This window comes from Leiobunum rupestre, chromosome 8 (assembly GCF_980474605.1).
Source record: "Leiobunum rupestre chromosome 8, qqLeiRupe1.1.hap1, whole genome shotgun sequence".
NCBI classification, from domain to species: Eukaryota; Metazoa; Arthropoda; class Arachnida; order Opiliones; family Sclerosomatidae; genus Leiobunum; species Leiobunum rupestre.
Window position 1 is genome coordinate 32491920 of NC_143391.1, and position 26254 is coordinate 32518173.

At 32.7% G+C, this 26254-nt stretch overlaps 1 protein-coding gene across 1 annotated transcript in view; it reads right to left on the reverse strand.

Moving 5' to 3' along the window:
• LOC149933224 (kin of IRRE-like protein 3) overlaps positions 1 to 26254 on the reverse strand; it is a 72577-nt gene that overhangs the window by 16528 nt on the left and 29795 nt on the right. The window contains exons 2-4 of the mRNA XM_090155295.1: positions 13340 to 13687; positions 11282 to 11392; positions 759 to 965 (exon numbers count right to left, since the gene is read on the reverse strand). Coding sequence (XP_090011421.1) covers positions 759 to 965; positions 11282 to 11392; positions 13340 to 13687 — 666 coding nt within the window. The remainder of the gene's footprint in view (positions 1 to 758; positions 966 to 11281; positions 11393 to 13339; positions 13688 to 26254) is intronic.

Consider the following 26254-nt stretch of genomic DNA (forward strand, 5'->3'; position numbering starts at 1 on the left):
TAGAAACTTACCACCGAGGGGTGAGACACTCTGCGAACTCGGTGTACACTGCCGTACCTTTGACAGTGCTAAAAGGAACTCGCGAACTCTTGAAAATATGTACCTTTAACAGTGTTAAATGCACGAACTCGGTGTACAGATAATCTGAGACTGTCTTACCCCTCGCTTAACACATATCGAAATGCCTAAAGAACAATACTCTAGATAAAGTAATTCAATACGCCACATTACATGTAGTGTAAATGATATGACAGCGTACGAATAAATCAGATGGAAATCAGTCACGTGGTTATTCTTTTTCAACTGATTCGTTCGCCAATTCTACATTGGCGCCATCTGTCGATAGGCGGAGGAATCACTCCGATCGGATCATTTAAGATTTTTCAAAGTTGGAGCAAATTTTATGGAACACATCTTCTAGAAAGATTGACAGAGACCAAATTATAGTTCGAAATTTCGTATAGCTATTTCCAGTAAGGTTTATAAGGAAAGGTCGCCCAATCTGGATGGGGGTCAGCGGGACGGACATTTCAAAGGAAGTTAGGAAAGAGATTTAGAGAGCGAGAAAATAAAGAGCGGCAAGTGAGAGAGAGAGAGAGAGAGAGAGAGAGAGAGAGAGAGAGAGAGAGAGAGAGAGAGAGAGAGAGAGAGAGAGAGAGAGAGAGAGAGAGAGAGAGAGAGAGAGAGAGAGAGAGAGAGAGAGAGAGAGAGAGAGAGAGAGAGAGAGAGAGAGAGAGAGAGAGAGTGGCGATACTTACAGTTTAAATCGACCGTAACTGTGGAAGTTATCGGGGCGGTGATGACGTTATTTTTGGCTCTGCAACTAAAGACTGCCATCAGATCGTGGCGCTGAAGTACTCGAATGTCCAGCTCGTTGCGCGTAATGCCTTGCTGGGGAGAGTGCCGGTAACTCTCGTCCAAGAGGACCGATTCACGCCACCAGGTTAACGACGGCGATGGATCACCTTTGAAAGAGCGAGAGAGAGTGCCAGGAGCGAACAGGGAGAGAAGAGAAGAAAAACATTAGTAATTATCGTCCCGATAACAGCATCCCTCAGGACCCGGAAAGTACCGGTAGTACACCCGAAGTGATAATGGCTATATAAAGGGGCAATGATCATCGAGAATTCTATGATTGAACGCACTCATTAAGTACGAAGCCCAGTTCGTATTTCGACGTACACTATCTCTCAGCGACCGTTTCGCTATAGTCTCCAATTCCAATATGCAAAGTATATACTATAGCGTCGCCGCGACGATAAAATTAATGATCCCTTATTAGCGAACTTTAGTCCTCCTTTTGGGAAAGTTTTCTCTGACGCGAGGATTTCGTTAAAAACGTCTTTACAACTTTTGAATCCCGGTTTGTTTTTTTCCCGCATACCAGCTCTCCTAATTGGCTCCAAAAAACTTCGGATAGGCCACGCCTCGGGAAATATCTTGTAAAAGAGATTTTCTCGTAAATTGAGACAAGCCGCGCGATATTTAGAGACGACCATATTCCGGAAATCGATAAAATATGGTCGTGGAACTTGGTGAGTGTCTAACTAGCGCGGAGAAATTAGTTCAGTCGAAAGTTTCTACTCCCTGCAGTATGCATCAGAAAGACTGAAGGGAGGGCACGCCTCATTTAGTAGGAGCTCAAAATTACCCGCAACGGAGAAGCGCTCGCGTTCCTCTAGCCTATATCCCCGCAGGGTCGTCAGGACTTTGGCTAAATTGAAAAGGGAACAACCCGAGAGGTAAACAGAGTTTCGTAGCTCCGCGGTAAACTTTGAAACTTATACGCGAATTACATCCTCAGTCGCTCCTTTGATAAAAATAACATTGGTACGTTACTACTGGGATTTCAAAGAGGCATCCGTCTTGTAATTGTTTAATAAACCTTTTAAAAAGAAATTCTACGTCTTCCCGAATGGAGGAAACGTCTTTGAAAATATGAAACTGTTCTTTCATACGGTAATTTCAAAGTTTAGATATGGCTAAGCTCAGTTCGAAATTTAAGCAACTGTCCGAGGTGCCTCCTCTGTATAAGGAAAAGGTAAGGCCCCGTGCAGTAGCGCTCTTAGCAGATAGGTAAATCCAGTACTTGGAATCAGAGCGATATTAGCGTTCTCTTCTGGCGGTTGGACGAAAGCACGAGTACGTCCTGTTCCAAGTAATTAATTATAATTAATAGCTTATTTCAATAAGAGCATATTTTTTACTCACGCATTTAATTAATCGCGAATTTCATTGATAGAGCTCTCATTTCATTGATAGAGCTCTCATTTCATTGATAGAGCTCTCATTTCATTGATAGAGCTCTCATTTCATTGATAGAGCTCTCATTTCATTGATAGAGCTCTCATTTCATTGATAGAGCTCTCATTTCATTGATAGAGCTCTCATTTCATTGATAGAGCTCTCATTTCATTGATAGAGCTCTCATTTCATTGATAGAGCTCTCATTTCATTGATAGAGCTCTCATTTCATTGATAGAGCTCTCATTTCATTGATAGAGCTCCCATTTCATTGATAGAGCTCTCATTTCATTGATAGAGCTCTCATTTCATTGATAGAGCTCTCATTTCCTTGATAGAGCTCTCATTTCATTGATAGAGCTCTCGATTCATTGATAGAGCTCTCAATTCATTGATAGAGCTCTCATTTCATTGATAGAGCTCTCATTTCATTTAAGCTCATTTCATTTAAGCTCATTTCATTTATAGCTCATTGCATTTATAGCTCATTGCATTTATAGCTCATTGCATTTATAGCTCATTGCATTTATAGCTCATTGCATTTATAGCTCATTGCAATTATAGCTCATTGCATTTATAGCTCATTTCATTTATAGCTCATTCAATTTATAGCTCATTTAATTTATTGCATTTTTATGTAATAGCTCATTCAATTCATTGCATTTTTATGTAATAGCTCATTCAATTTAGTGCATTTTTAATTAATAGCTCATTCAATTTATTGCACTGTTAATTAATATCTCAATTAATAGCACATTTTTAATTAACAGTTTATATAATTAATAGCACATTTTTTATTAACAGTTTATATAATTAATAGCACATTTTTAATTAAGTTTATATAATTAATAGCACATTTTTAATTAAGTTTATATAATTAATAGGACATTTTTAATTAACAGTTTATATAATTAATAGCACATTTTTAATTAACAGTTTATATAATTAATAGCACATTTTTAATTAACAGTTTATATAATTAATAGCACATTTTTAATTAATAGTTTATATAATTAATAGCACATTTTTAATTAACAGTTTATATAATTAATAACACATTTTTAATTAATAGTTTATATAATTAATAGCACATTTTAATGTTTAAGAGCATCTTTTATCAGTTAATGTATAGCAGCATCATTTAACGTTTAATAGCATATTTTAATATTTAATACACTTTTATTATATCAATTAATATGTAGCTTAAGTTTTAAATGTGATATGTGCAAAATCTTAACGCTTCCTTTAACACCAAAAATTAAAATTATCATACTTCGTGACCTAAGAAAATACTGTTTGTTCGGTTGAAAACAAAGATTATTTTGTTTTCGAATTTGATTAATAATAGGTAAACAAACCCTGTTTCCTAGAAAAATAAAATAAAATGCAGAGTTTTGTGGCCTGAATAAAACAAATACCAGCGTATATAACTAGAAAGCTTATAAAAAAAAACCCCCAAGAAAAGATAAGGCAAAGGGTGTATTTTCCAAAACAAGGCTAGCTATAGTATAATATATCTGAGGGGCAGTCATAGTAGTAGCTGATATATCATACTTCCAAGTTTGGGAGCTTAAAGCGATTGTCAAGGTCTTAAGAATTTCTCGAATGAAAATGGCCCGTGGAGAAGAGAAAGAAGGGTTCGTGACGACTCCCGGATCCGCGCAGATTAGAAGAAAGGCGAAGTTTCTTTTCTCGATTCCAAAGAGCGGGATTATAGCTAAATCGCCTCAGCCAGAATAAAAGCTATTTACAGGAATAGTGCTCGCCAGGATAGATACCAGAGAGGATAAGGCGAAAGTGAAACAAGAAGGCCGTGCCCGATATCATGGAATTTCACACACTCTTTACCAGAACTTAAACAATATTATAATTTCAATATTTATAAAATAAATATTTGGGAGAGCAGTATGAAATGTGATATAACAAGCGGTACCCATAATTAAGGTGGGACGTGTCTTAACTATAGTAATAAATTTAACAGCGTGAATTTACGATAGATGATCCGGCCCGTTTTTTTTTGTTTCGATATATAATGGTTTTGAGTCAAAACTTTTAGTCGAGTCTGATCCGTATCTTTAATTTGTCACGATGCTATTTAAAATAATAAAAATAATATTTATAATAATTATTTATTTTAAGTAAATCTAACAATTAAAATGATTTTAAGTAATTTATTCGACAATTTTAATAACTATTGGATGAGGTTCTTTAAGCAAACCTAACTACGATATGAAACGGAACTAACGAAGTTTTTGAAAGATGACAAAGCAAAGACTACAATTTTTCAGAGCGAAGCGGAAAAAAAAATTAGAGTCGCTAACCCCTTAGTTTCAATTTTAACCGACAGTCAGTGGCGATAGCTCTTTGTATAAAATACGAGAGGACACGTGATTACGTTAGATTCATCGTGAAGTTAAAGTTAGAGAGCGCGCGCATATTTTTGATTTTGTTGAGCTCGCGCGAAAACGCACGAGACCCTCTACACGGAAATATTAGGAAGCGGGCGCTCCAAAAAGTAACACTTTTTATTCATATATGCGCATATATTATTTTATAGAAAGAGCCAAAAACTTTAAAAAAAAACAACAATCATAAAATACTATGCAGTCAAAATAATTTATAATTAAAGACACAGAAACGTTAGTAATAATCTGAAGTTATCCGTTACGATAAAGCGAAACCTGCACCAATAAACTGCTGGACCCGAAACTAGCTTAGAGCAGCGCCACGGTGTTAGATATAAGAAATATTTCCACCCAAATATTGAACACGTCACAAGAAAAACTAATTTCTTAAGCTAACGTTTCGTGATTTTCTCGATGGGAGCGCTGGTGGCCGATAAAGAATTGAGTGTTTGCTTAGGATTTGGGTCTAGTAGTTTATCGGTCCAAGTTTTAAGCCTACATTGGCTAATCAAGTCAACTTATGAATTCAATCCATATAGATCCAATGTATAAAATTTTAAAGCAGAAGTCGATCTAAATTGCGAGAGGAATCGAAGTTGGACCACTCTAGCCGGTGTGAATTTATTAGAATCACTGACGCAGTTTAATATTTCGAGCTTGAACTAGTAATCTTTATAACAGTCAGGTAGTCCCGCGAGTTTTACCGCTAAATTTTCGCCATTCTTAAGTGACACTGACTCGCCGTCGAAAACTGTTAAGACAAGGACGGCTACCATACCGTTTATACGGGTTCCACCCCAACCAAGTCGAGTGGCTAAGCTAAAAAGAGGGGAAAGATGGCACAATATAAAATCCGAACTTCGGAGGAGAAAGAGGCTTCCGTTTCCAGAATTCACAAAATGGAAATAAAGCGGCTGCCTAATAAGAGCCCCTTTTCTCGCGATCTCCGCTCCCGCCGCGCTTGTAAGGATAAAGAGAAGTCCCTCGTATATCCGAATAGCTGATTAAGATCTATGGGTTCATTTCCCTTCACTTCTATACTCTTTTTTTCTGTAGCCAGAGCTAGACAACTCCCCTTAGTTGCGACGGATTTTTTTTAAGATCATCGGACTGGAAACGGAGATAGTATTCCGTAATTTCGACGATTCTCGCAAGGTGTGCTGCCGCGGTAGGGACGGAACTAGCTCAATTTTATTTTAAGACACTTCTTTCTTTTAATGAAAACTATAAAGTTCACTCGATTGGAATATTTAGTCGGAATGGAGTTCCGGGGCCTTTCCCGAATTGTTTTCGTTTCGTCTAAATAACTTTGAAAAGCCGGCAGCCTTTTGAGCAGTGTCTCGACCCCGTATTCTTTATTTACGTCTGGGAACATGAATCTAATTTGAAATGGGCCCGATCGAAAGCGCGCTTAGAAGAATTTCCTACCTCGGAGCGAAATAGGCTCTTGTCAACACTTATCAGGCAAATTGAAAATTTCGGAAGATTGCTTCGTACAGTAGGCGCCGCCTTCTCTTGTTTTAGAAAACTAATTAAGAATACGATTCGCTCCGTTTCGGGATTAGTTCGACGTTAAGTCCAGGCACTTCGAGAATGTTAGAGTTTGACTCAAAAACCATATTACCTTGAAATTCGAAATTTTCGGGATGGACACTGTAATTGTTTTTTTTCTCTCAAAATTAATAAACAATAAAAAAAAATAGTTTAAAAAACTTTCATTTCTAGCAGTCGTACAAAAATTGCAATTTAGATTTAAGCCAACTACTATTTTCCATGACCTAATATATCAATGATAAATTGACCTATTCCGACCAAACCAACTTCATTTGAGGTTTTCGAGAATTATCTACAACTTGTTCATTGACAGTTTTCGTCTACCATCTAGCGATAAAAAAATAAAAAATCCAAAACCGTAAAAAGTCATGATTTTGCTGAAATTTACAAATAACAACGAACTTCCCCGATGGTGTACATCCTTAAACTTTCACAATTCTAGATAATATAGGTTTTGTGCAAAACGCCTGGGGTGATCAAATAAAAACACCCTAGGACAATAATAAGAAAAATTGTAATTTGTAATTATTTACGATACGCAACTTGTTCCGTGAGAAATTGACAACGCCTAACTTCTTAGCTTTTGTTCTTATGTCTTGTATGTCGATAAGCCGATTTAAAATTGTGTGAAAATTTCAAAGTGACCTTGACAGGTAAGAAAATATATCGAAAGAACTAGTTCGATTTTAGCGAGACCCTTTAAGGGGTAGTTTTAAACGTGGAACACCGCTTTTAATATTATTTTCATTCTAATAGTTTTAAATCTCAAGAAAGTTATTATTACGAAAAAATGAGATTAAAGTCCGATTTCAATGCGATGATGCTCAATTTCAAGCGCTTTCCAGTGGAAATTGTAGAAATTTTGGCTCCCTTTAAATGTAGCTTAAAACATCTCACCTTGTGTGGTTACCTATAATACGAGGGGTCCACCATTCGTACAAACCCAGTACACTATAGATAAAATTGATTTTAGAGATCTTGTAATCAATTTGAAAATCCATGAATCTAAGCGCAAATCAGTTTCTAAATCTCGATAAACCAAAAACTCTGCACTAAAATTACCTCCGATATTTCAAAATCGGTTTCTGATTTCTGAAATAACTTTGAATTTCCAAATCCCTTTCCCAAAATTTTAACAACGATTTTAAAACATGTTTAATGCCCTTTTTACACACAATCCTAAAGGATTTGTGTGTACTGGACCCTCGCCGTTTTCCATATAACTCTCCAAGAATTAGGCTTAGAAAGGGTCGCTGGAATATGGTTGAATATTATATTTTTAGGTAGAATTGATCATTTCTGAACTAAGTTTTCGGTTTCATTAAGAAATTTTAATTTTAAGTGAGATTTCTGGTCAATTCGCGGGGGACTCATAATATTTGAATTTCGTACCAATTGATACAGCCGCCATCTAAACTCGTTCACATTTTCCTACCTTATTTCCAAAACAGGGTAACTCGAAAATTTCGGTTTGTCAAAAAATTAATTTAAATTAGGCCTAAGCTGTTCGCTACCTTATTTCAAAAACACGGTAATTCGAAAAAATAATTTTTCGATAAAATTCTTCTTGGGTTAATTAAGTTAATGTACAAGATGATTGAAAATTTGTTCAAATTTAAATTCAATATTTAAAATATATTTAATACATCGGGGGGATTGTGTGTACTCAAATGTCCGTGACATCTTGTTCTAATTCCCCGGATATCCTTTACAAATAAATTACGCTTAGAATATTGTTTTAAGTTCCCGAGAAATGTTTAAAATAATTACTGTGTGCATGAAAAACTTTTTACGCTTAAAATCGGATTAATATTTAAAAAAGATATCTAGTTCCATTAATTAATTAATTAATCAAACTACTTTCTTATGAAGCCGCTTTTCGAGTTTTTACCAAAATCAGAATTATATAACAGTCTCCGAGAATAAATAATCTGAAATATTTGACAAAGCCTTTCGTTAAAAACAGTTCAAAGAAAAAGTCACTTAAATATTTTAGAAGAAAAAGTCTCCGATTGAAGTTGCGGCGAATTCGAAGAAGCCACTCCGTCGGGATGTCATAAAAATCTATTTTTGGTATATTAATGTCATTTCGAAGTAGCGTATTTTTCAAATCTCAACTCTTTACTAGGGGCTATTTTAAAAGATAATAACACTCCGAGAAAAGGTTAAAGAACTCGACATCAAACGAATTACATTTGTTTCGAGGCGACAGATCGATTTCGAACCGTTATTTAATAGAGAGCTTAAGCCCGTCAAAATCAATACGTTTCTCGAGAGTAAAACCTGGCGCCAAAAAAATGACTTACATTTGGTTTGGCTTGAGCCTTTTGATGTTGATACATTTCGTTACAAAAAAGACGAAACCAAATGAATATGCTTATGGAAAACAGAGCAAAACCCAGTCGTATATAAGAATACGCATATACCGTAAGTAACATAATAAACGTAAGTATGACACAGAGCGATTTCGCGTAATGACAGCCTTTTGTAAAGCGTTTGCGAAATCGAAAGTTTGGGATTACTTCCAGGTTGGTTTTATGGCACTAAAAACGAGTGAAATTCGAGGTGTCAAATCCTAAAATAACTATATAAATTTCATGATCCGATTCAATAGTTTTATTTTCAAAATAAGTTTAATTTTCACTTTTGAAGGAGATCAGATTTAATATTTCAAATAGCCGATTTCTCGGGCACCGTTACAATATTAGTTGTCAGTCTTTAATATCATTAGTAATTTATCATACTTAATGGTATTACGTTGTTCACGCTTACACTAAACTCAATCTATAGAACATTATAAAGTGCTTTAAGGGGTTGTAAAGTTTTCTAAGTCTAGTGAAAAATTCTAGAGAATTTCTATAGAATTTTTTAAAGACACTTCTTACTACACGTTTAGTAAAATATTTCTATAGATAACTTGAGAAAAATCTTTAGAAAATATTTTTAGGGCGTTAATTTTTTCTTTAGGTAGAAAAAAATAAGGTATTTCATAATTCACCTGAATTACGATTTTGTGTTATTTTTAATTTATTTCTAAATTTAGTTAGTCTATTATCTTTGAAATTTTTAATACATGTGTATGCCTTATGACCTTAAGTCTAGTTGCTGTTCGCCAATCGATACGTTTTTCGGTCATATTTGCTGCACACAATTGCGAATATTTGATAGAAATTGTCTAAAAAAGCGAATTGATTGCATTGTTTTACAAGTTACGTAAACAAAAAACGGTGAAAGATTTCTGAACGTTGCGCAGCTTTTCTAGTTAATTTCCTTCTAGAACACAATTTATGTCGCAAAGAAAGAGTTTATTTTCGAGTTTGACTTCCAAACACTTATTAACACGTTAATTTAAATTAAATATGACTTCCTTGGTCGTTTCTTCACATTCCAGAATATGTGTACACTAATATTTCTAAAGATATTCTTTCGAAAAATGTAAGGGTATTTCTAGAGAAAATCTTTATAAAATTCTATAGGAAAACCCAATATTTTTCTTAAGAAAAAGGGGCCAATATTCCGAAATATTCTTTAGGATAATCTAAAGGAACTCTTTAAATATTTACATTTAAATTTCCTTTAGAAAACCCCAGAAAATTTTCATAAGGGCATCTCCGTGAGTCTTTGTCATTAATAGTATGACGTTATTCACGCTTACTCTAAACTCAAAATTGCGCATTTCCAATGGGAACATCTACTTGAGTCTTTATAATTAATAGTATGACGTTGTTCACGCTTACACTAAACTCAAAATTGCGCATTTCCAATGGGAACATCTCCGTGAGTCTTTATAATTAATAGTATGACGTTGTTCACGCTTACACTAAACTCAAAATCGCGCATTTCCAATGGGAACATCTCCGTGAGTCTTTATAATTAATAGTATGACGTTGTTCACGCTTACACTAAACTCAAAATTGCGCATTTCCAATGGGAACATCTCCGTGAGTCTTTATAATTAATAGTATGACGTTGTTCACGCTTACACTAAACTCAAAATTGCGCATTTCCAATGGGAACATCTCCGTGAGTCTTTATAATTAATAGTATGACGTTGTTCACGCTTACACTAAACTCAAAATCGCGCATTTCCAATGGGAACATCTCCGTGAGTCTTTATAATTAATAGTATGACGTTGTTCACGCTTACACTAAACTCAAAATTGCGCATTTCCAATGGGAACATCTCCGTGAGTCTTTATAATTAATAGTATGACGTTGTTCACGCTTACACTAAACTCAAAATTGCGCATTTCCAATGGGAACATCTCCGTGAGTCTTTATAATTAATAGTATGACGTTATTCACGCTTACACTAAACTCAAAATTGCGCATTTCCAATGGGAACATCTCCGTGAGTCTTTATAATTAATAGTATGACGTTATTCACGCTTACACTAAACTCAAAATTGCGCATTTCCAATGGGAACATCTCCGTGAGTCTTTATAATTAATAGTATGACGTTATTCACGCTTACACTAAACTCAAAATCGCGCATTTCCAATGGGAACATCTCCGTGAGTCTTTATAATTAATAGTATGACGTTGTTCACGCTTACACTAAACTCAAAATTGCGCATTTCCAATGGGAACATCTCCGTGAGTCTTTATAATTAATAGTATGACGTTATTCACGCTTACACTAAACTCAAAATCGCGCATTTCCAATGGGAACATCTCCGTGAGTCTTTATAATTAATAGTATGACGTTGTTCACGCTTACACTAAACTCAAAATTGCGCATTTCCAATGGGAACATCTCCGTGAGTCTTTATAATTAATAGTATGACGTTATTCACGCTTACACTAAACTCAAAATTGCGCATTTCCAATGGGAACATCTCCGTGAGTCTTTATAATTAATAGTATGACGTTATTCACGCTTACACTAAACTCAAAATTGCGCATTTCCAATGGGAACATCTCCGCGAGTCTTTCTCGGAAAGTATTCAGAGCAGTAGATAAAGCGGAAAGAGATGAAAAAGAACGCTTGTTCGCACCTAAATTACTTATCCAGATGGTTAAGTGAAAACTACGTAGATATTATAAGAGAAAATAGAGAAGAAAGAGAATGGCTTACCGCCCGTCGTTTCGCAAATGAGCTTGAGGCGATCTCCTTCGTTGTAGGGCCCTATTAAACTCTGAAGTATTTCGCCGGATTCGTCAGATATTACTGGCGTCTTTGGAGGAACTGCAGCGCGAGGAGAAGAGATAGAAAAAAACCAGTAAGTGGACTGGAACTCCTTTAATCTCGGATGTACGTTCCGTTTTATAGAGGCCGTAAGTAAGAGAGAAGCCCCACTATAAAAACAAATGAGAGGGATCTAGCAGAGAGAGGGAAGAGTGCCGCCTCGAGGGAAGTTGCTTTTTCATTTACCTAAAGATGTAAGAAGAGCCCAGTCGAATCCGACAGAGACGCCTAGTATCAAAAAAATACCTCCGAGTCGCGAAATACGAATTAAAAAAATGTGGCTTTGTTAGGGGAATAAAAAGGGAGATGCTAATCTAACGACATTAATTTTATTCTCTTTCTTATTGACTTGGGGATTTTTGATTTAAAAGGGTTTTAGACTTCGGAATTGAGACGAGTTCGAAAGAGCGTATTGTTATTTATAAAATAATACCGTATTAAAAGTAAATATTTGGCTCCAGCGCGTTTAAAAACATAGCAACCACATTGGAAGCTACAAGAAAGACTTTCTCCTCTATTTACTTTTGACCTTACTATTTAAATTTGTTGCTTATTATATTTCGTATTATGGTATTATTTTATACAGGGTGTATCAAAAGATTATACAAACATTTTAAGGATTTGTAGGAGGTTGGCCTGTTTTTTTCCCCATTATCCTACGATGAGTTAAAAGAGCGCCAGAGAGCTTCAAAGTGTGGCCTACTAGCCCCTGGGAGTAGGCTGCAACAAGCGGAAAACCAAGCAGCAGGGACTTCAATTTCTGTTCAAGTTACCTTTTTACGCTGGTTACCTAAATTTGTTTTTACCTATCACACGAATCCAAACCTTAATGTTCGCGTTTCCTTCCTGCTTGGTTTAGTGCTGGTTGCAGCCTACTTCCAGGGGCTAGTAAGCCACACTTTGAAGCTCTCGGGCGCTCTTTTAACTCATCGTAGGAAAATGAGAAAAAAACAGGCATACTTCTCAGCTCACTCCTTAAAATTTTTGCATAACCTTTTGAAACACCCTGTATTTATACTGTCCATTATTTTGAAGGAGCATCGAAACCTTGTGTAGTCAAAAATAAATCAAGAGGTTAAAAAAAGTCATGTACAAATTTTAATAGATTATGAACTTCCATATTTAACATTCCTGCCGTTAGGTTTAACAAATGCTAGGGGTTTTAAACAAGTCGTAGCTATTTTATATATAGATTTTAGAGTGTATCTAATTTTGAGATATTTATTTTATTATTTATTGAACAACAACTGCGAAGCCAAAGGCTGGCTTATGTATATATATATATATTTCATCATAATATGCCCAGTATGGAAATTAGGGACCAAAACGCTGAACAGTCGGTGAATAATCTTCAATTGACGTCACCGAAATCTGGATTTATTATTGCTTTTAAAGTTCTTAAGCCTTGCAAGCCACGTAGTGAAAACCGTTCAAAATTATGACTTTATTCAGTTCTTTTCTTGAAACTTTAACGAGATAAATACCTGGTCACTTTTCCTCGCGCTATAAAAATGTTTGTACTGGTTAAAGCTAATTTTGGACACATGTTTCTCTAGCTGCGCTTTAATTCTATATTATTCCCGCTATCTACGTCTCTATTACAGCCGCGCGTATTTAGAACCTCGAGGGATTTGGCTTCCCGTTTCAAAGGCTATACAACATCAAATAGCGAAACTTCGAATACGCTCCCTTTAAACAAATTTCAAATTTCTACGCATCAATGGCCTTAGTATAATGAAAACCTCGAGCTAATCGCGACACTGGCAACGTTTCCCCAGGTACTCTAACGGCGCCTAACTCGGAATATTCGAACAACTCGAGAAAATACTCGAAGCTCTCCGGTTAATTGGCAAGCGTGTTACCAGCGACGGGAACTCGCGATTTGAAAATATATTAGGAGGTACAAGATTCGAGAGACAAAAGGCGGATCGAACGAATTCCCCTTACCTATAACCCTAAGCGTGACCGAGGAGTATCTGGTCCTGGCGTTCTTGAAATCGGCTCGGCACTTGTAGTCGCCCTCGTCCTCTTTCAAGACCGGGGACAGCTTCAAGAGGGAGGGCGACTGCAGCGTCTCCAGGTAGGCTCGAGACGCGTATTCGTCGGCGGCCACGTGCTTGGCCACTTTCACCGGTGAACGCCTGCTGTCCAGGCTGTAGATGGGCGTCGTCGACTCGTCCTTGTACCACAGCACCAGAGCGATGTCATCGTCGGGCGTCGGAGACGTCAAGTTGCAAGGCAGACCGCTTTCCATTCCAGCTATGGCCGTTATGGTTTCGTGAAAGCTTCCTCTCGCTGAAAATAAACATTTTCGGTTGTAAATTACTTCTTTCCAACATCACGGCTTAACAAAAGATGAAAAGATATAAGCAAATTTCGAAACCGAAGTGATCCGACCACTTTCCAAAAGGAAAATGCAAATTCAGTTTCGGCTTCCAAATCTTCAAAATTTACGCGAGGAAAGCTTCAACGTAAAACATTCGTCGTTTTGTTCGTAGTTTTTTAATTAAAACTGCCCAAATGAAAACCCGCTATGATAAATAAAAGTTACTTTAAAAAAAATGTTTACAATTTGTCCAATACTACAACGTTTGAAATAATTTCGGACATTTTTATCCTTAGCCTAAAACTTTTTTTTTATAAAGTCTGAAAATTGACTACGAAAAACCAATTTTTTATTTTATAAAACCAACTATTGGTTCAATAATACAAAGTTTGAAATTATTTCTGACATTTTTATCCTTAGTCTAAACCTTTTTTTTAATAAAGTCTGAAAATTGACTAGGAAAAACCAATTTTTTTATTTTATAAAACCAACTATTGGTCCGATAATAAAACGTTTGAAATTATTTCTGACATTTTTATCCTTAGCCTAAACCTTTTTTTTAATAAAGTCTGAAAATTGACTAGGAAAAACCAATTTTTTATTTTATAAAACCAACTATTGGTCCGATAATAAAACGTTTGAAATTATTTCTGACATTTTTATCCTTAGCCTAAACCTTTTTTTTAATAAAGTCTGAAAATTGACTAGGAAAAACCAATTTTTTATTTTATAAAACCAACTATTGGTCCAATAATAAAACGTTTGAAATTATTTCTGACATTTTTATCCTTAGCCTAAACCTTTTTTTTTAATAAAGTCTGAAAATTGACTAGGAAAAACCAATTTGTTATTTTATAAAACCAACTATTGGTCCGATAATAAAACGTTTGAAATTATTTCTGACATTTTTATCCTTAGCCTAAACCTTTTTTTTAATAAAGTCTGAAAATTGACTAGGAAAAACCAATTTTTTATTTTATAAAACCAACTATTGGTCCGATAATAAAACGTTTGAAATTATTTCTGGCATTTTTATCCTTAGCCTAAACCTTTTTTTTAATAAAGTCTGAAAATTGACTAGGAAAAACCAATTTTTTATTTTATAAAACCAACTATTGGTCCGATAATAAAACGTTTGAAATTATTTCTGACATTTTTATCCTTAGCCTAAACCTTTTTTTTAAATAAAGTCCGAAAATTGACTAGGAAATAACGAATATAGGGTCGAGTAATGAGCGATGAAAATGTGTCGAGCGCTTTACCGGTACGTCGCTTAAAGCGCCTTTTCCAAATTCGAGAAAGGTGATGAGCGCTCGCGGTGAAAAGGCGGCGTTGAAAATAAACCCGATTGGGCCACTAGATAACAGAGCGAGGATTATGAAGTCTTCGCGGGTATAGTTCTCGGAAGCGGACCGAATTATCGTCCCTGTAAGGGCAGCCACCTTTCAAAAATGTCCAACCAAGCGCGCCGAAATATATTTCCTTTCTCCGTTTTTCTGGCTGACCCTAATAGAGGACAACGAGCTCCCAACCACCGCCGCCTCGGGCTATTGCCAGTCCATCCACGATCCATCCGCGGCCACTATTACAGCCGCCTTTCACGTCACGTCATAGTCCCTATGGCTGAAGGCTAGCGTCATCTCTCTTTCCTCCATCACGTCCCGCCTTTGAAGCTAAGCCGCCATGTTGCTTAAAGTTTTCGAGAAACCTTCCCATTGAGATAGAAATACGAACCCCTTCTTCTCTTTTTTCTAGTGAAGTTCGTGGTTGAATCGCTGATGGCGAATTCCCCGAGTCGAGGATTGTATCCCTCTTTGTTTCCTATACGCTTCGATCATATTGAGGCGAGAGACGCTCACGGAGCGTTTCCAGAGGCGTTTGGCCTATTTTAGACCTACCCGTCTCGTCTACATTACGGCGTGAGGATGCTAAACAATGCCCCTTTTACCGAAACAGACCCGATATAGCGTTGATCAATAATGAACGAAAAATCGATTTGAAGATCGACGCGGGCTTTCCGCGATTGTACGGAATGACGCGCTCCCCTCGTTCAAGTTCACTTACCAATTAGACGGAGGACGATAGATCCCTGGCTCCTAATTTCAAATTCCATCCCGCAAACAAACCGCGATTAACGTAAAAGACGCGAGAGCCCCGTAATGGCACGCCCGCTTCTGCCCGGAACAAGACTCGGGAAATACAGGGTGGAAGCCTCAGCCGTGGTCCAGCCTAGGTACTTTTCCTAGTGCACCAGAGTGCTGCGGGTCGAACACTTCTACAGGATATGGTATTCCACAAATAGACCAATGGGATAATTATAAGCGCATCTTTATCTAATATCCGGAAAAAGCATTTGGAAGATGCGCTTCTAATTCTCCTATTGGTCTATTTTTGCCTACCAGCGCCTGTAGAAGTGTTCCACCCGCAGTACTCTGTTGTACTAGGAGAAGTACCAGGGCTGGACCACGGCTGAGGCTTCCACCATAGACTAAGAAAGGTTTCTTAGTCTATACTACCACCCTGTATACGCTGCCAATGCGGATTCCTTCGGGCCCTCTCTCTCTCTCTCTCTCTCTCTCTCTCTCTCTCTCTCTCTCTCTCTCGATGGAATGGGATCATATTTTGTCGCGACGAGATATGGACACATTGCGTCGTTACGTTGATGGCGCATTGTCTCGCGACTCGACTTAGTTTCGCGGATAGGTATCGCTATTAAAGGGACGTGGTCTTAATGTCGCGAGGCGAATTAGTCGCGTCAAATAACTTAATTTATATGGCTATTCTCTTATTCATCTTTTCAATCTCAATGCTTGCTTGTTACTAACTAAATCTGATGAAACAGAAATCTTATTGGCGTTAAAACGATCGTCTAGATGGGTTTTCAACCGAGTTGTTTATGGTTAAATGATGTTTGGTCTTGTATTGGATTTAATTCAATGTGTGGTTTTAACAAAAACGTTTCAAATTCAGAGTCTGATCTATTACCTAAGATTATCTCACAAACGGAAACCCTTCATCTTCCCAACTGCATAGCGCCATATATTGCGTAGAGTTTTCAAGTTATCTCACCACTGGTTTGATGGGTTTTCCCTGGAGTACTTTGGTTTCCCTCTTTCCATAAAAAACTTGTAAAGATTAACGGTTATAGTGATTGTAACCAGGTCACCTGATTTAAATGCATTAAAGATCGCTAGAGGACTTGGGCCTAAGGTGGTGCCTTGGATTTTATTATTTTTATAATTATTATTAATATACTTTCGATTTCACTCAATAGATGGCCGCGCCTTAGTCTTATAAATATAAATAAATAGAGCTTCTTGGAAATTAAAATTGGGCCAGTTCCAAGTTCTGCTTTGCTTTTACGGTGAAATTTCTGGGCGAGACACGAGCGACTGACAGGGACCAATCAAAGTGGAATCTTTAAGAGGGATGGAAATTTCATTATGCTCTCAATATAATAGGGTATTAAGAAACCAAATGCAATTTCAAATACTAAATTATTTATTTATATATAAGCTTTAAAAATTAACGGATTTTGAACAAGTTGGATAAGGCAAATTCCACTTTTGAGATCAAGAATTGCCATTTTGAAATATCAAATAGACCGTATATTTTCATTCACTATTGCGTAGAATATACATTTTTAAATTAAATCATTGAATAATTAATTTGGATAATTTTAATAGTTTAAGTAGTTGTCCAAAATAGTGTCTATTCAAATTAGATAAACAAATAAAATAAATCTGTATTTAATAGAAATTGGATTCATCGAGTCCAAAAACACGGAAGTGTAATATGAACTATGGTATTTTTCCTTTGATGACCGAGTTTATAGTCGAGTTTGGTTAACTCTGCATTAGGAATGAAGTAGGCTTAAGCTTATCATATTTCAAACTAAAAAACGTAATATATTAGACCAGCGTCAAATGGCCAAGTCAAGGTTATTTAACAGTAGGACTGAAACATTACTTTTCCCCAGTTCATTTAAATATGTAAACCTATCTAGGGCGCGAAAATTAATAGCATTCGATGCGCCAAAAAGAATATAAAATAAAATCGACTGGAAACAGACGTGGGTAGAGCAGGATCTTTGAATATAGACAGACACCTCCATTAATATTCCAAATGCAAAAATGAACTTTCGCGTAGACTTAGTGGCGTAGTCATGATTAATTCGAAAATAAACGAACGGACGTCAGGAGAGGATTCCCAAATTCCGAAAAGAAACACATTGTCTTTTTCCTCATTTTTTTCGGTGTAAAATGGAGGGCGCATTCATCCCATAAAGTCGGCGCATTCATTAGTTTCGCTTCTTCCGTGCGCCAAAGAAAATACGCTCGCGTCCTGCGAGCCGCTTTTAGTCGGATTAATGCCGCTAGACACGCGACTCCTTAAATTTATTTATATACGCCTATACTCGGACACGACAGCCAACCTTCGGCTCTCCAAATTAGATCATTCTTTTTTGTAAAAAATTACGCATTTTTCACCATTAAAAACTTCGCGTCCGGCTTACGTAATTATCATTACCTTAAATGAACAAAAAGGGTGGTAGTGCGGGTGGATAAGTGGTGGTTAGAGGCTATGGCGTTTCGTAACTTTTTAAATAAAGGGATCGCTATAAAAGGTCCCGCTCGACGTCAAATTTGGTTTTAGGTCGAAATTTTTATCATCCAACGACGCGGTTTTTTTACGATCGAGTTAGTGTAAGTGAAAGCGGACTTTACCTGGCAGCGTTGTTTTCGACGTAATGTCGGGTGACGGAGAAGGAGTCCCATCACGATGATCGTTAATCAGTTCGCGCCATGTTATTCGGGCTGGCGTCGGCGAGCCCGAATCCATCGCTCGAGGCTATTAAAGGCGCCGCTGCCTGTGCGCTTCGATAGAAGGAATCTTGGAGCATTTCTTATTTAAGCCCCGCATAGACGCGCTAGAGTTCTTTTCACACGGAAACTCTGTTCCACGGTAATTTTTATTAATGCAGATTTGCACTTAAACTAATGAAAGTTTCCCCTTTTTACCTTCATTTTCTTCTAAGCCGGTGCATGCGTGCCTCCGTGCGGTAAATGTTTCATTGTAAAGTTTTCCATTAAAGGAAGAAGCGCCGAGGAATATCGCCTTATTTTAGTTTCGAATGCTGACCAAGATTGTAACTTCATTTTGTTTTATCAGTGACCTACGCGCAGCGCCACGGAGCGAGATACGTAAAAAAACAATCATACTAAACCTTTAACACTACCAAACCGTTATTTCCATTTTGGTGTCGATTCCGACTCGATAAATAGAAATGTAACTCCATTTTGTTTTATCAGTGACCTACGCGCAGCGCCACGGAGCGAGATAGGTAAAAAAACAATCATACTAAACCTTTAACACTACCAAACCGTTATTTCCATTTTGGTGTCGATTCCGACTCGATAAATAAAAATGTAACTCCATTTTGTTTTATCAGTGACCTACGCGCAGCGCCACGGAGCGAGATACGTAAAAAAACAATCATACTAAACCTTTAACACTACCAAGCCGTTATTTCCATTTTGGTGTCGATTCCGACTCGATATATAGAAATGTAACTCCATTTTGTTTTATCAGTGACCTACGCGCAGCGCCACGGAGCGAGATACGTAAAAAAACAATCATACTAAACCTTTAACACTATCAAACCGTTATTTCCATTTTGGTGTCGATTTCGACTCGATAAATAAAAATGTAACTCCATTTTGTTTTATCAGTGACCTACGCGCAGCGCCACGGAGCGAGATACGTAAAAAAACAATCATACTAAACCTTTAACACTACCAAGCCGTTATTTCCATTTTGGTGTCAATTAAGACTCGATATATAAAAATTTTACTCAATTTTGTTTTATCAGTGACCTACGTGCAGCGCCACGGAGCGGGAGACCCAATAACAACAAAACTAAACTTTTAACGAAACCATTATTTGGTATTAATCCGACTTGATAGGTAAAAGCTAAGTTCCTTTAAGTTTTTTTCCCTTTCCTAAGATTTTCTCAGAATATCAATATTAAATTTCACCAAGAAAGCAACAAGAATTCCCGTATCTTCCAATGAACGATGGTTTAAGTTTTTCCTGGCGGCTTTTGTCAAGAGAGATTCGATGAAAACCGGTTTAAGCTTTATTAAATTTTTTAAAATAAATGTACAAATAATGGAAAATCCACATCTCAAACATGAATAGTCATTGTGAAACTCGATTAAATATAGAACTAGCTATTATTTTAAACAAAGATATTGACGAGTTTGCGTACCAAACCATATAGTGGTAGATTCACCAATAGGATGAGTAGACTTAAGCCTAGGGGCCTGGAACTTGGCAAATGTAGGGGATGAGACTCGTCAACCAAGGTTACTGAGACCAAATAAAGCTCGAACGTAAGGAGCTTTTGAGGTAATTAATTATAATTTAATTTAATCATATTAATTTTTAATTTTTAATTATTAATTATTAATGTAATTATAATTTAATCGTATTAATTTTAATTATTAATTATTAATGTAATTACAATTTAATCGTATTAATTTTAATTATTAATTATTAATATAATTATAATTTAACTTAATTTAATTATATTAATTATTAATATAATTATAATATACTCATAATTTAATTATAATTTAATTATATTAATTATTAATTATTAATATAATTATTAATATAATTATTAATATAATTATAATATAATCATAATACAATTATAATTTTATTATATTAATTATTAATATAATTATAATACAATTAAAATTTAATTATATCAATTATTAATTATTAATATAATTATAATACCATTATAACACAATTATAATTTAATTATATTAATTATTAATATAATTATAATACAATTATAACACAATTATAATTTAATTATATTAATTATTCATTATTAATATAATTATAATACAATTATAACACAATTATAATTTAATTATATTAATTATTAATATAATTTTAATATAATTGTAATACAATTATAATTTAATTATATTAATTATTAATATAATTTTAATATAATTGTAATACAATTATAATTTAATTATATTAATTATTAATTATTAATATAATTTTAATATAATTGTAATACAATTATAATTTAATTATATTAATTATTAATTATTAGAATAATTTTAATATAATTGTAATACAATTATAATTTAATTATATTAATTATTAATTATTAGAATAATTTTAATATAATTGTAATACAATTATAATTTAATTATATTAATTATTAATTATTAGAATAATTTTAATATAATTGTAATACAATTATAATTTAATTATATTAATTATTAATTATTAGAATAATTTTAATATAATTGTAATACAATTATAATTTAATTATATTAATTATTAATTATTAGAATAATTTTAATATAATTGTAATACAATTATAATTTAATTATATTAATTATTAATTATTAGAATAATTTTAATATAATTGTAATACAATTATAATTTAATTATATTACTTATTAATTATTAGAATAATTTTAATATAATTATTAATATAATTATTAATATAATTATAATATAATCATAATACAATTATAATTTTATTATATTAATTATTAATTATTAATATAATTATAATACAATTAAAATTTAATTATATCAATTATTAATTATTAATATAATTATAATACCATTATAACACAATTATAATTTAATTATATTAATTATTAATATAATTATAATACAATTATAACACAATTATAATTTAATTATAACACAATTATAATTTAATTATATTAATTATTCATTATTAATATAATTATAATACAATTATAACACAATTATAATTTAATTATATTAATTATTAATATAATTTTAATATAATTGTAATACAATTATAATTTAATTATATTAATTATTAATTATTAGAATAATTTTAATATAATTGTAATACAATTATAATTTAATTATATTAATTATTAATTATTAGAATAATTTTAATATAATTGTAATACAATTATAATTTCATTATATTACTTATTAATTATTAGAATAATTTTAATATAATTATTAATATAATTATTAATATAATTATAATATAATCATAATACAATTATAATTTTATTATATTAATTATTAATTATTAATATAATTATAATACAATTAAAATTTAATTATATCAATTATTAATTATTAATAAAATTATAATACCATTATAACACAATTATAATTTAATTATATTAATTATTAATATAATTATAATACAATTATAACACAATTATAATTTAATTATATTAATTATTAATTATTAATATAATTATAATACAATTATAACACAATTATAATTTAATTATATTAATTATTAATATAATTTTAATATAATTGTAATACAATTATAATTTAATTATATTAATTATTAATATAATTTTAATATAATTGTAATACAATTATAATTTAATTATATTAATTATTAATTATTAATATAATTTTAATATAATTGTAATACAATTATAATTTAATTATATTAATTATTAATTATTAGAATAATTTTAATATAATTGTAATACAATTATAATTTAATTATATTAATTATTTATTATTAGAATAATTTTAATATAATTGTAATACAATTATAATTTAATTATATTAATTATTAATTATTAGAATAATTTTAATATAATTGTAATACAATTATAATTTAATTATATTAATTATTAATTATTAGAATAATTTTAATATAATTGTAATACAATTATAATTTAATTATATTAATTATTAATTATTAGAATAATTTTAATATAATTGTAATACAATTATAATTTAATTATATTAATTATTAATTATTAGAATAATTTTAATATAATTGTAATACAATTATAATTTAATTATATTACTTATTAATTATTAGAATAATTTTAATATAATTGTAATACAATTATAATTTAATTATATTAATTATTAATAATTATTATTAATTTAACATAATACCATTTAATAATGAATGAAATGAATTTTTGGAGTTAAATGTGTTGCATTGAAGAAACGTTAAAACACAAATAATATGATTAAACTTTTTCTTTTGGTGCAAAAGCAAATGATCAAAAATTCTAATATCTTTTGAAAATAATGAAAGAATTGAATTAAATTCTAATAGAATATAACCTTAAATTGAAAATTCCAATTATATTTAAAATTTGGTGATGTTTCGGGCTCCAGACCCTTAGTCAACGGATTATTGAATCTTGTTACATTTCTTCAACAGACTGGTCATTAATTTAAATATCAAGGCTTACATTTATCTTAAATAAGCAATGTTTTAATCCATAAATTTTAATACCCTTTGGCTTATATATAATTTACATATAAATTATTATTATTTTTATCATTTGGTTACCTATTTTTACTTAAATTTGTTTCTAGAGTTCTTAATTTTTAATTTATATCCAGTTTTTAATGGTCTATTGGTTTTTTCGTTTCAAGGGAATAATATTAAAACAAATTTTGCGGTCATTTGTTGTGCCAATTGAAAATATATTTTATTAAATTGTTCCATTAACTGCATATTTGTATTGATCAATATATTCATTGTTTATTTTATTTTTTTTAAGCCTTTCTGATTTACAGATAGGCATTTATTGTAAAACTATAAAATTTACATTAAAAAAATCACAAACGGTATATACATATTTACAATCAAATTAAGAAATGCAAATGATCAATCTTACAAAAAAAAAACAATATTAAATGACGAACAAGTTGCAAAAAATTTCATTAAGTGAAATTTGACCACAGGTTTCTACATCACATATTTTGCTTTCTATCATGATTTCTATCAAATTCCATTGATTTCTTTTTTCCATTTCTAGGTGGTAAGTACATATTCTCAAGAATTTTATTAAGTAACTTTCCCTAATTTTTTCTTTTATGTTAGCATTCCCTAAATTCATGGCTTCGTTAAAAGCGAAATATACAATAATTTTTCCAATATTGTACAGTAGTTGGATTACTTGTGAATGTTTCTGATTCTTATAATCGTTATACCAGTATTCAATTTCTTTCAAAATAAACTCCTTATTAAAACTTTTAATTAATTTTGTTATTTGTTCTAATAACCACTTCGTTAATTCGCAATCTATATACATATGCTGCAGGTCACCTTTTGATTTTGAGCAAAGGGACACATCGGCGATAAGTTAAACACTCTATGCGCGACATTAGGGGTAATTAAATTTCCCTTTAAAGTTCTGTATAGTATATTAGATTCTTTTCCAGTTAGATAATATAGCCATATACATTTATAATTGATTTTAATTTCATTTTCATTTAGTTGGAATAAATTTAGGGCGTTATCTTTTAATTTTTTTGAGTTTTTCGAAAGAACAATATTTTTTAGATTGTCTTTTTTACATTCTATAATTTGTTTTAGATCTTGGTTAACCTTTATTTTTACATCGTTATAGTACGAGGCGGGATCGGGAGTACCCTCTTCCCAGCTGTAAATTTCGTTCAAAGGAAAACTTTTTGAAATCTCAGAAACAAAATTTTTTAACTCCCGGTTTAGTGCTCTCTGAGTAGGAGCACTAATATTTAATTCGCCCTTTAAAAAGGGGTTGGACCATTGTTTTGTCTCCATGTTAAAAATTTGGTGTATAAAAATAATTTTTTGCTCGAACCATTTCTTGTTAAAATCAATTTCCTTAATAAAGGGGTTATGCTGGATCGGTAAATACACAAACTGTTGTAGATTAATTGGTTTTGACAAAGTTAATTCAATTTGTTGCAAAAATTTAAAAACATCTACATAAACAAGTGGTAGGAATTTATAATCCATTTCGACATTTTGTAAACAAAAAACGCCCGCTTCTAATTCGTAGTAGTTTGTTTTTCTAAGGTAATGCTTTAAGAAATATATTTCTACACTGTGACTTTGATTAGATAGTAACCGTTTAAATTTCGCTATTGTAAAATACTCCCACTGAATTTCTAAGGTTTTTTAACCTAAGCCTCCCTCCGTTATCGTCTGCGTAACTACATCTTTATTTGACCAATGTTTCCTAGAGTCCCAAATATAGTTTAGGCACATTTTTAGTATATTATCCGAAGTCTGTGTTGGTCGCTTTAAGAGTGGTAAGTGATAATAATACTTGCTGATTTCTATATTACACAACTGTGCGCGGGCTTTGAAAGACAATCGCGGCTTCAAATCAAAATGGTTATTCAAACTCTCGGTAATTTTTCTTTGCACGTCATCATAAAAATTGTCTTGCCAAACATTATCAACATTAAAATTTACCCCAAGTACTTTTATCTCGGTATTGCTCCATTCAATACCCAAGGGGGTATCACTTCGATGGCGCTAGACACCTAACCATAATCCACAACTTTTATCCAAATTAATTTTAGCATTACTAAATTTAGAGTATTTGGCACATTCATCACGTAGGACCCTAAGTCCCTGTTCGGTAGAAATAAAATGTGTACAGTCATCAGCGAAAGACATGTTTGTTAAGGGGCGTGGTATAAATGGTAGGTTTAAGCTGTGGCTATAGAGTTCTTTTCTAAGATGGCACAGAAATGGCTCGAGAGATAACACAAATAAGAAGCTGGATAAAGGGTCTCCCTGACGAATTCCTTTCTTTATAGGGAAATTAGCTGTTATGGTATTATTAATCTTAATACGTGCTTCAGCATGTTTATAAGTTGATTTTATAAATTTAGTAATTGTATATCCAATATTAATATGTTCTAGTATAGAAAATAAATATTCGTGGGAAACCCTATCGAAGGCTTTAGTTTGGTCTAAAGAGACGATTGCTAGTTTTTCGCCAGAGAAATTATTAAAATAGTTAATCACGTCTCTTATTATATTAAGGTTTGATTGTATGTTTCTATTTGGAACACTTGATGTCTGGTCTTCTTCATTATAACCCATGTGTATGTTAACCCATAACTAGGCGTAACCTAACGTAACCATAAACCAAACTTAACCTGAATAAATCTTTATCTTAACATAATCTAAAACCTAACTTAACTTAGCCTAGTTGAATATAAAATTAATATAAGCTTTTAACTATAACCTAACCTAATTTTGAATTACCTAACCCAAACCTATAAGCTTACGTTACCTGAACGTTATCTAATCTAACATCACCTAAACCTAACTTAAATATATCTTTTCCCAAAGCTAGCTTAAATTATAACCTTTGACGAAACCGGACTTAAACTAAACCTTACCTAAACCTAACAGTAATTAAAAACTACCTTACCTAACCTAACCTAACTTAAACTAACCCTGACCCATAAAACTTTCGACTTTCAAAAACCCACTTCGAATATTAAAAGAAATTAGAAAATTTATTTCGCAGAGTTCCAGTAACTTTTACTATCTATATTGTTCGTACTTCCGGTATCGATTTCAAAAAACGCATTTTGAATCCTAGCTTTGTCGTTGAGGATTCCGAAGCCACGATGTAACAGAATTCAACCCCAAACTAATCCTATCATTCTATCTTTTCTAATATCATCTACTGCACCAGAATTTAAAATATGGTCATCACCAACCT